The sequence below is a fragment of the Medicago truncatula genome, chromosome 4 (genome assembly GCF_003473485.1).
Source record: "Medicago truncatula cultivar Jemalong A17 chromosome 4, MtrunA17r5.0-ANR, whole genome shotgun sequence".
NCBI lineage: Eukaryota > Viridiplantae > Streptophyta > Magnoliopsida > Fabales > Fabaceae > Medicago > Medicago truncatula.
In genome coordinates this window covers 42,734,335-42,745,806 of record NC_053045.1, presented here as the reverse complement: position 1 = coordinate 42,745,806, position 11,472 = coordinate 42,734,335, and the positions used below count along the sequence as shown (strand labels likewise).

Below are 11,472 nucleotides of genomic sequence, written 5' to 3'. Positions count from 1 at the left end.
TCAGTTGGTCGAGACATTACACTATAGAAGCAGGGGTCGGGGTTCAAACCCGACTCCCCACTTATTCATATCAAGAAATAAATTTCAAGACATTATACTGCTTAAAAAAAAAAAAAAAACATATGCATTTAACGGGTGAATCCTACCGTTAATGGGTGAATTCTTTTTATCAAATTAGAAGAAATTATTAGAAATAGACATTAAGAGCTTTATGTAACTAAGGGGTGAATTTCATATATTATTTAGGTTGCATATATAATTCACCCATGAATTGTTTTCTTTGATTAGCTAAAAGAAAACACCTACTTTTTTTAGTAGGGAACAATGATATCTATATATTCAAAGAACAAGTTTGAGAAATTAATTTCCAACAGGAAACAATAAACACTATTAATTTGACTCTCCGAAAAGAAACTTATTGAATTCATAGTTCATAACTTGATTTTTGCAACTTGAAATTAAGGATAAACTTCAACGAGAGACTTGAAGCCAGAAATGGGGGTAATTTTGTAGCTGCTAAAACCTGCATCATATATGAGTTTTTCCCATTCTTGCTTTGTTCTTTCTTTACCAAGGAACATTGTAAGCATCACCAAATCATATTCCAATTGCAACTCAGTTAATCTACGATCATCACTTGTTTCATCAATTGATATGTCAATGATAATCACTTTTCCATCTTTCCCTTTATGTGAAATAGCTTCTTTGCTGTTCTTCAATATCTTTAAGGATAATTCATCATTCCAGTCATGCAAAACCCACTATAACAAAATATTAAGATTTCATTAAGCTTCCCTCAAAAAAAAAAAAAAAAAAGATTTCATTAAGCCATTTGGTTGATACAAAATATGCAGCTTAATTTACCTATTTATCTTTATTCCTCATGTATGAAACTCTAACACAAACACCAGACACAACACGGCTTTGATACTAACATATCGACACTAATAATAATTTAAAATATGAAAGTGCTTGTACGTAAGCAAATGTACGTCTAAATTAATGTGTCGGTATTAACAATTGATGAACATACATACCTTGAGTAAAACGGCGTCAGCAGGAGGGATAGACTTGAACATATCACCACTAACAAAGTTCAAATTTTCATTTCCAGTTAAGTTACCAACAACCTGTGGTTGATCAAAAACAGTGCATTTGATCTGAGGAAATGCTTCATGAATAAGCTTTGTGACAGCACCGGTTCCACCCGCGACATCAACAAGAGATTCCAAACCCTCAAACACATTCTTGTTCTCATGAAGAGCAAGCTTAAACATTCTAGAATCAGCAGCCATAGCATCTTGAAACAAACTCAAAGTACCAGATTCAGAATCTTTGTTAAGAAAATCCCAATAGTTCTCTCCTGTTGCACACTCAAAAAGAGTTTGTTCCTTATCCTCATTGAACCATTTCTTTGAAGACTTCCACATGTCTATAGAACTTGCATGAAGCGCTCCTTCAATAAGCGTTGATAAACATGTCGATTTTCCACTTATGAGAAGCTTTGAAGATGGTGTAAGACCATATGCTGTTTCTTCTTCTTCATTACTTTTCACTGTTGTTTTTGTAAAGAAGCCATTGTGTGTTAAAAGGCGTAAGAATCGATAGAGGATGTTAACTTTAGAAGGGTGGAGTTTTAAAGATGAGGCTAATTCAGAAAGAGTCATTGGTTTTCCATGGTTATGGATTGCATCAGCTATGCCTAGTTCCATGGCTGATTTGAGTGCCATGGAACTAACAAAGTTGTATACATGTTTGTACAAATGGATTTGAGCATGATACAGTTCACTTTCTTCAGAACAGTTGGTAGTGAAAGCCATTTCTAATGTTTTTTGTTCAGGTTTACTTTGGTGCAAAAATGGATATGAAAAAATAGACTAGTGTGGACCTTTTTATATGCTTCAAATGTTGAACAAAAAGTATAAGGGTCTAAAATGAAGACAGGGAAGACAAATGCATTATCTTGTGTCTTGTTTGGCTGCAAATCTTAAGTCATTATTGAGGGCTGAGGCAGCCGTATATTAGTACTAGGTAATAAGTGATTATTGAGCGGTGTCGGTGTAATTGTGTCAATTTATCAAATTACTTGACCACATGTATCAATGTACCTTCTTCTAATGAGTTGTCTAATTTGTACCTGCCCTTGATTAAAAATTTAAAAAATCATGAGTAAGGGCCTCCATTTTTCTCAAAAGAAATCCAGAGCTTAATTCCTATAATTTTGAATACAGTTCTTATATTAACATATTACATTTATCACATCATTATCTATATTTCTTTCTTTCTCAATATGTCAATTAGTTTTGAGTGATCATTTATCAAGAAGTAAAAATGGAAATAAATTACAAATTTTATGTAAGAAAAAGTCAAATTTTGGAAGTTTCAATGTAAAGAAAAGTCAAGTTTTGAAGTTTCAAAGTGTTTACTACACCATTTTTAAGATAATGTTTCTTTAGACTTCTTCGCAAGTATCTTTGTTATACACACACTTCTAAAACATTAGACTTATTAATTAATTTTCAGGGTTAATAGCTCAAATAACTCATTTAATTTGGGTGAGATAATAAAAGAAAATGAAGAATGTTGGTCCCACATCAAAGGATACTAAGAAATACTAAAAAATTATCAATATAACCTCATCGAAAGTTAACTGCAGATGAATTTTTACCGGCGGTAGTTAACAGTTGATGGAATTCGGGAGTTAATTTGTCATTTTCTGGTATTTCTTAACATTGTTTGGAGTGTAGACATCAATTGTCAAAAACAAATAAAACAGATAAAGCCGACCTACCAAATGGGCCCAACAAGGTAGACTACCCCTAAAGGGGGTGTCATAAAAGTAGGGCAAATTTGGAGAGAAAAAAAATCAAGTAGGGAAGAATTGAAATTTTGGTTTCATAAACTAGGTAGGAAAAAAAATTCCATTCTTTAATAAAGATAAAAATATATACCAGTGTGAGAAATTATAGATGAATGACAAAAATAAAACCTATCTCAATTCTGAATTTCTAAGAGCACCTCCCGCGACACCTTTTATCTTACCGTCTACTAGCGTGTACGTGTAGTATCAACACATGAGTATTTTGCAATAATCATACTTGGAGTTGGACAGTGTGTAATCACCATTGCGTTAGATAGTAACAATTACTTTGAATAAAAAATAATATAAATTGTGTTTTGAATAATGCAGAGATCTTTCTTTTTTATTTTTATTTTTTTCTCTTTTTCTTTGTTACTTTGAAATTCTTCTAGCTATAAATATGTTCATTTGGAAAAATTACACACAATTTTTTCTTACAATTTCATCTCTTTGTTCTTATTTTCACACACAATTTTTCTCATATTAATTTAAAATAATTATTTTTATTTTTTCGTATTAATATTAATTTAAAATAATTAAATTAATATTTTAAGTTGCAATAAAATTAAATATGAATATAACATTGATATGTGAGGTAAAGTTGTGAGACCTAAAATGAATTCTTTAGAGTCTATAATTGAAGTTAAATATGAATTAGTTGATTGATGTGTCACAATGAAACCTACAAAATAACCAAAGGAAGAGATCATAAGCACAAAATTGTTCATCTTAACTTAGAATTGCCACAAAGTAGGAGAGACAAGCAAGAAGTGTGATAATAATGAATAGGATGATAAAATTTATAGATTTTGTATGCAATTACAAGTTACAACACTTCCTTTGTGACAGAAAAAATAAGAAAATTACATCATAATTTTGTAGTACCAAAGAGAGGCTATATGTTGGTGATTCATCCTCTCAAGATATTTTAGGAGGAAAGAAGTTTATCTGCGACACCAGCTCTTGCAAGAGGAACACACATGAGATTATGTGCCCTTGGAACTGTGAGACCAGGTCTCTCTTCCATGCTAACCTTAGCATAATCACCATTCAATATTTCTCCATGTTGACCAGGTACTTGGAGATCGAAGCATTGGATAATAGATGCAATCATTGTGGCCATTCCTGCAGTAGCCAAATTGACTCCAGGACACATCCTTCTTCCAGACCCAAATGGTAGAAGTGTGAAATGTTGACCCCTAAGATCAATTGAAGCTGCTTCACCTTCACCAACATTTTCTATGAACCTCTCTGGACGAAATTCCAATGGCTTTACCCAATATTTTGGGTCTCTTCCCACTGCCCAGACATTGAAAAGTATTAGTGCTCCTTCTGGAACCACATACCCGTCGATCTCACATTCTTGTGTACATTTTCTTTTGACTACAGGTAGTGGTGGGTGCAAGCGAAATGCTTCTTTTACGATGGCTTTAATGTAAGGAAGATTCTGAACATCTGATTCATCAACCAGTCTATCTTTTCCCACAACAGAGTCAATCTCCTCTCGAGCTTTCTTCAACACTCTAGGATTATTGATGAGCTCTGATAAAGTCCATTCTGTAGACACGGCGGTGGAGTCTGTTCCTGCAGAGAAAAAATCCTGCATACCCAAATCAATGTTAGACATTGCAAGGTTCATATTACATATAATTTAACTTACTAAACCATATTCAAATAAGGTACCACAGTGGTATACAATTTAAAATCTTTCTTAGTTCAATAACATCTCAAATTGAGATTCTCAATTTAGTAATTAGTTTGTTGGTACAAAGAAATGTGCTAGTGTGATTTTTTTTATGTTAGATGATGAATGGAATCACGATCATGCCAATACTTAACACCGTTGATTAATGGAATTTAAATTAATTAGAATGTATTTATAAGATAAGAAACAAAGACAATCAGAAGAAACTTACCACAACAAGACCCTTGATTTGTTCCTTTGTAATTTTGATCTCCATGGTCTCATCTTGTGCAAATTCAAGCAAAGTGTCAAGAAAAACAACATTCTGCTCGCCTTCTACGATTTCTCCATTTTTTCTTTTGTTCACAATCTCTTGTCGTTTCTTGATAACCTTTTCAATGATAGGATCATACTTATTGAAAATCTCCTCAGTTCTCTTATCATAGTTTCCAAACTTAAACTTGTTCAAAGGCCAAATAAAGTTTGTAACACTATATTCTCCAAAGATCTTAAGAACATCACGAGCAATATCTCTAACCTCTTCGGCCTCACCCAACATCATGGTAGAGATTGTGCTGTTTGTCCACTTGAGAAGCTCCTCAGTGACATCAAGTGGCTGTTGAGTTTCAGCACTATTAGCCATGACCTTAAGAACCTTAAGGATTTCTCGGCTCCTCAATGGCCTCAATTTGTTAACAGTGGTGGCGTTGAGCAAGTCGTTCATGATAAGCTTTCTAATAAACTTCCAATAAGGTGCAAATGGAACCATAGCAACAGAGTTGTCATAGGTAAGACGACTAATAGCAGAGGTTTGGAATCTTGTGTTAAAGGAAGTAGCTTCATGGGTTTGAAGGAAAAGTTTAAACAAGTCAGGAGTGGATGCAACAACGGTAGGCATGGAACCAAAGTAAAGAGTGTACAAAGGGCCATAACGCTTTCCTAACTTGATAAGAGTGTGGTGAAGAAGTGGGTTATCCAAAAGGTGAAGATGACCTATGAATGGAAGACGTGGTTTAGGGCTTGGTGGATTTGGAAGGTGGCGAAGAGCCTTTGATTTTGCAGTAGGTGTTGGACGCAAGTGTAAGAAGAGAGCAATGAGCAATAGAGTAACTGCAAGTTCCACCAACATGGTGTATAGCTTCTTTGTAGTATATTTACTTAAGTTGTTAAGTATACTAAGAAGTAGAAAGAAAGTTCTTATTAGTTACTCTTAGGTGTTGAGAACAAATAGGATTTATGTTTTGCCCTGAGAGAAAAGGTTTCCCACATTTCCCTTTTATAAGCCCCACGGTTGGTCCTACAAGTAAAAGGGTACTTGTTGGTATCAAAATATTCTTCAATGTTGTATTGTACACATAAGCAATCAAAATAAAATATGGCGGCTTATACTACTACTGCATCAGTGTACCGATCCCCTACCACTAGTTTTGTATTTAGTCCAAGAGAGATGTGGCTCATTTTTTCTTAAACAAATACTTTTCAAGACTCCAGTTGCGACTCGATTGAGAACCCCCCGGTCAAATATAATCTGTGACCTACCCATAAATTGGCTTCGCAACATTGCATCCATACACATGCACTTTGAATTACTCTATCGATTAGTGACCTACCCATAAATTTTAAATAGTGGAACGCCATGTGTTAAGTCTGGTGTTGTATGAGAGATGAACTGAAAAAATGTTTATAATTGGAGTAATCATGAGCATATAACTTGATATTGTAAAGTTTTTTTTGGTGTAACTTGATATTGTAAAGTTGAATGAGGTCCAACCATAAATTTTAAGATCATATATATAAATTCATAGCGTTAAATATATATAGAACATTGAGTTAATTAAGTAAATGATCCTTATAAATATTCAGAATTTTATTTTTAATCCCTACAAAATAAAATCACACTTTTTAGTCTAAAATTTTCCATCAACATTTTTAGTCCCTATAAAATTTTCCATCAACATTTTTAGTCCCTAAAATGCTTAAGGAAAATGTCACAAGGACTAAAAAGTGTAATTTTATTTTGTAGGAACTAAAAACTTAATTAACTCTAAAACATTTAATCTTCAAAGGATAAATATACATTATAATAGTTTATTAAAAATAAATATATACATTATAATAGTTTTCTGCGATTTTTCATATTCTAATAATATTGAATTTTTTTTTTGATTTTCAAAATATTATCAATTAAAAAAAACATCTATCTAACAACGAACGTTGGGTCTAGCGGAAAGAACTAAACTCGCGTAATATGGCAAACCAATGTTTGGATTATGGCTGAAAGAGATATCTACATTCGGTGTTTGAGTTTGACACATGTCAAATAGATTTTCCTCTGGAAGAAACCTTTGGAAAATAAAAAATATATATCTTTTCATATAAGTAACTTAACAATTATGAATTATACTTTGTCAATCTCTCAAAAAAAAAAAAAAAAACTTTGTCAATGTGAGATGCGAGAGCGAGAAATGAATCCTCTCAAGTGTAATTTACTCATGAGAGAATAAAGTGTGATCTCTCACCATGTTTATAAGTTTTATATTCAAACTTAATAATTGTATCAGGGTTATTTATTCATAATTAAAGGTGAAGATCCTCTCCATTTGGCAAAATAAATGGAGTTTTGCAAGTTGAAGAGAGATAGACACAAAAAATAGATGGTGGATCCTACCACTAAGTGGGTCCCACCATCATTAATTATATTTTACTTTTTTCAAGATTTTATGTGTCTTTATCTCTCCACATTGAAGAAATGGAGAAACACATAAATGGAGAGGATTCTAACCCAATTTTTTGTGTTTTAAAAATAATAAAGTCTCTATAATAGTTAGTTTTAATAAAACATTAAATGTGATCTAATCGTATGATTCAATTGAACTAAATGACATTATTTATTAAAGTATTCATAGTCAAAAGTTATTATGAAATGAGATATACTAGTAAGACGTAGAGCCTATTATGTGAGTAAACTATTTTTTTTAATGACAAATGTTAGTATCTTAGATATTACGTTAATATTTTCTTCGTTGCCAATATTCAAACCTTGGACCTTTAACTTCTAAACTTCTTTAATCACTTAGTTCAACCAAGTGAACTATCCATCCCCCCTATTATTTGAGTAGATTAGTGATCACATCCATTCATCAAGAATAAAAAGTTATCAAGTCTTCAAATATGTATAAATATAATGAGTAATTTTTGTATTAGATTGACCCTCCATGAGAATACTACACATTGACTTATGTAAAGTGTCATAAGATATTTTGATAGTGATATTATATTGGTGTATGTCACCGTACCCTAGTTGTAAGAGTTGAGTTGTTTGTTGTTGTTCAAACGTCGTATGCAGAAGGGTGACCATAAAGTCGGGTGGTGGACACTTCACGAATCATGTTAAAAGGCATGAGTGATCAAAATGATATTTGTCCATCTTACATAACAGGAAAAATATGGAACACCAACTATGGATACTTCTCTCTGCTAGAACTTTGATTTGAAAATTGTAAAAGTCTAATCTCTTCTATAAATCCAACCATCATTGATCACATTTATTGTAAGAATAATGCTTAAGTGTGCGAAATTTAATTTCGCACGATCCACGCGAATGTGCTGGATCATTAATGACCATCCGATATCCTCTTTCTCAATCACTGTTTTAGCCATAATGACAAACTTAATCCTTGAAATAAGGAACTATGAAATCATCTTTTCCACCGCCCCACTATTCACTACCAAATTTTTAATCTCCCCTAATTGGAAACAATGTTGCAGAGTCAGACAAAAACAAACATAGTAGAGGTGAATAAATTTGCAAGCTTTTATATTCTGTAACGATCTCAAATAAATTTGTTTTCAATACGATCTCAAATAAATCTGTCTTGCAGAAACAAACATGACATTATTTTCCTCTTTACTTGAGTAGTGATGTAAACACCTACTTTTGCAGTAGGGAACAATGATCTCTATGAAAAGAACAAATTTGGGAAATTAATTTGTAACAGGAAGTGATAAATACTATTAACTTGACTCTCTGAATCGAAACTTATTAATTCGGAATTTATAACTTTGCAGCAACTTCAGGATCAAGGATAAACTTCGATGAGTGACTTGAAGCCAGAAATGGGGGTAATTTTGTAGCTGCTAAAACCTGCATCATATATGAGTTTTTCCCATTCTTGCTTTGTTCTTTCTTTACCAAGAAACATTGTAAGCATCACCAAATCATAGTCCAATTGCAACTCAGTTAATCCCCGGTCATCACTTGTTTCATCAATTGATATGTCAATGATAATCACTTTTCCATCCTTTCCTTTGTGTGAAATAGCTTCTTTGCTGTTCTTCAATATCTTTAAGGATTGTTCATCATTCCAATCATGCAGAACCCACTATGATAAAAGACAATTGACATTTAATTTAGTTATTTGGTTAATCCAAAATATTAATTTATTACTAGTTACTACCATTTTATCCTTATTAGCAAAAGTTATGTAGCAGAGACACTTCGGATTGAAAGTAATGTATCCTACACATTTTAATGTCTAACATTATCTCAACACGGACACATGTTAATAAATTGAAACAATTTCATTGACTAAATTTAATTCTGGTGTCTGTGTCATTGTCAATATTGTGTCCGGTGTGTGCAGTGTCAGTGTCTGTGCTTCATAGACCAAAATTGAAATAGTAACAATTGTTGAACATGCATACCTTAAGTAAAACAGCATCAGCAGAAGGGATAGATTTGAACATATCTCCACCAACAAAGTTCAAATTTTCATTTCCAGTTAAGTTACCAACAACCTGTGGTTGATCAAAAACAGTACATTTAAGGTGAGGAAAAATTTCATGAATGAGTTTTGTAACACCACCAGTACCACCTCCAACATCAACAAGAGACTCCAAACCCTCGAAAACGCGTTTATTCTCTTGGAGAACAAGCTTAAACATTCTAGAATCAGATGCCATAGCATCTTGAAACATACTCAAAGTACTAGATTCAGAATCTTTGTTAAGAAAATCCCAAAAACTCTCCCCTGTTGCACACTCAAACAATGTTTGTTCCTTATCTTCATTGAACCATTTCTTTGAGGAACTCCACATGTCTAAAGAACTTGGATGAAGTGCTCCTTTAACAATTGAAGATAAACATGTTGGTTTTCCACTTATGAGAAGCTTTGAAGGAGGTGTGAGAGAATATGCTATTTCTTCTTCTTCATCTCCTTCTTTGCCTTTCACTATTGTTTTTGCAAAGAAACCATTATGTGTTAAAAGGCGTAAGAATCGGTGAAGTATATTAACTTTAGAAGGGTGAAGTTTCAAAGATGAGGCTAGTTCAGAAAGAGTCATTGGTTTTCCATGGTTGTGAATTGCATCAGCTATGCCTAGTTCCATGGCTGATTTGAGAGCCATGGAACTAACAAAGTTGTATACATGTTTGTACAAATGGATTTGAGCATGATACAGTTCACTTTCTTCAGAACCGTTGGTACTGAAAGCCATTTCTATTCTCTCTTTTTGCTGTTTGTTTTGGGGGTGAACTTTGTTTATGTGATTGATGTGTTATGATGGAAATGGATATGAAGAAATAAACTATAGTGTGGACCTTTTTATATGTTTCAAATGTTATATAATAGGGAGTGACAAAGTTGAACAGAATATAATAATCTACACTAGTTTGAAGAAGAAGAAATAATGCATTATCTTGTTTGGTTGGGAATCTTATTAGGAATAATTGAGGCGGCTATGTATTAGGATTATTAGAAACAGTTGCAGTAAGTTAAGTAAGTAAGTGATGTTATTTGAGCTGAGTAGGTGAAATTTGGGTAGGTGAGGACTGAAGATGGCCTGAGTATGGGGGGTAGCTATTTTATGTTTTCTTATTCTTATTTGCACCTACCAATTTTTTCTAATCATCATCATCATATCTCTAAAGTTAACTTTTTAAGGATCAATTTGGATATTCATTGAATAATTTAGAGGGAGTTTATGTACCTACCTGTTTTGTCACTCTACTTCTTAATCTATCTGTTCTCTTTGAATAGAGTTTGAAGTTAAAGCTAGATTGAAGTGCAAGATAAAAAAATATGCCAAATTGGTTTGGTTGATTAGTTTTTTTGAGACGTCACATAATTTAAAAACTATGTCAACAATTTTGATTATATTAGCTGGAATAATTAATTAACTCCAAATATCATTAAAGTGCAACAATTCTTGACCAAAAAAAAAAGTGCAACAATTAATAATTAACTTTAATTACAAAAAGAAGAAGAAGAGAAAAAGGTTGTTGAAAATATAATCAAAATCATTCATCAATATTTACAATTACCCATTGCTTTATACGATTTGTAAAATTTATTCCCTGTTTTTGAGGTTTTGGTGAATTGTTATGGATGATGTTGATGTTGTTTATTTTATACGATTTTTATTGTGTAATTTTTTAGCTTAATTTGAAAAGGAACAGGAAAAAATAAAAGGCCGAGTGAAAATATTAGCCAAAAAATAGTAGTTTAGGTTGAGTGAGTGTTTGGGCTAAGTCATTGTTTCTCTAAGTTTTTAGTTGGATTTGATTTGGTTCGGGTGACAAAAGAAAAATTGTAAACTAAACCGCGTGTTTGAGTGAAAAAATGGTGTGAATACAACCACATCAAATGCGGTTTTCTGCGGGTTTCAATTTAGATTGGTTCGGTTTGCAGTTTTCGAATGTGTTAATTAGATTTTGAACACCGTTAAATAAAAGTGTTTGTCGCACGATTTGATTAGGTTTTGTTGCTAAAATTCATCTGAACTGCAAGATGGAAAAAATCAAACAATTTGGTTTGGTTCGGTTGACTTGTAAAAAAACAATCAAACCAAACCAAGCTAATACGGCTTAGGTTAGTTCGATTTTTTGTAAGACATTAAGCAATAACAACTTCATTATTTTGAGAGGAGG

General features: G+C 32.6%; 2 protein-coding genes across 4 annotated transcripts; both read right to left on the bottom strand.

The window, feature by feature from the left end:
• Window positions 1-214: 214 nt before the first annotated feature.
• On the bottom strand, window positions 215-10,288 carry LOC25493072 (isoflavone 4'-O-methyltransferase-like). Of its 3 annotated transcripts, none has more exons than XM_013601478.3 (3): window positions 9,990-10,288; window positions 1,038-1,769; window positions 215-761 (listed from the first exon to the last, which is right to left on the bottom strand). In XM_013601478.3, exons 1-3 carry the CDS (start codon window positions 10,038-10,040, stop codon window positions 459-461), a joined length of 1,086 nt encoding a protein of 361 aa, XP_013456932.2. In that variant the 5' UTR covers window positions 10,041-10,288; the 3' UTR covers window positions 215-458. The 3 variants fall into 3 exon arrangements, with proteins under 3 accessions (XP_013456932.2, XP_039689025.1, XP_013456930.1); XM_039833091.1 differs by having other exon boundaries at window positions 1,038-1,820; window positions 10,041-10,286; XM_013601476.3 differs by lacking the exons at window positions 215-761; window positions 1,038-1,769 and adding an exon at window positions 8,341-8,926 and having other exon boundaries at window positions 9,249-10,236.
• On the bottom strand, window positions 3,632-5,796 carry LOC25493071 (2-hydroxyisoflavanone synthase). Its single transcript, XM_013601477.3, has 2 exons — window positions 4,777-5,796; window positions 3,632-4,460 (listed from the first exon to the last, which is right to left on the bottom strand). Exons 1-2 carry the CDS (start codon window positions 5,671-5,673, stop codon window positions 3,789-3,791), a joined length of 1,569 nt encoding a protein of 522 aa, XP_013456931.2. The 5' UTR covers window positions 5,674-5,796; the 3' UTR covers window positions 3,632-3,788.
• Window positions 10,289-11,472: the final 1,184 nt, after the last annotated feature.

What these genes read in the sequence shown, in the direction of transcription:
- LOC25493071 (XM_013601477.3), bottom strand. Translation starts at nt 5,673, where the DNA reads ATGTTGGTGGAACTTGCAGTTACTCTATTGCTCATTGCTCTCTTCTTA. An exon ending in AAATCAAGGGTCTTGTTGTG is followed by an intron (nt 4,461 to 4,776) that starts GTAAGTTTCTTC and finishes TTGGGTATGCAG; the next exon opens with GATTTTTTCTCTGCAGGAAC.
- LOC25493072 (XM_013601476.3), bottom strand. Translation starts at nt 10,040, where the DNA reads ATGGCTTTCAGTACCAACGGTTCTGAAGAAAGTGAACTGTATCATGCT. An exon ending in CTGATGCTGTTTTACTTAAG is followed by an intron (nt 8,927 to 9,248) that starts GTATGCATGTTC and finishes CTTTTATCATAG; the next exon opens with TGGGTTCTGCATGATTGGAA.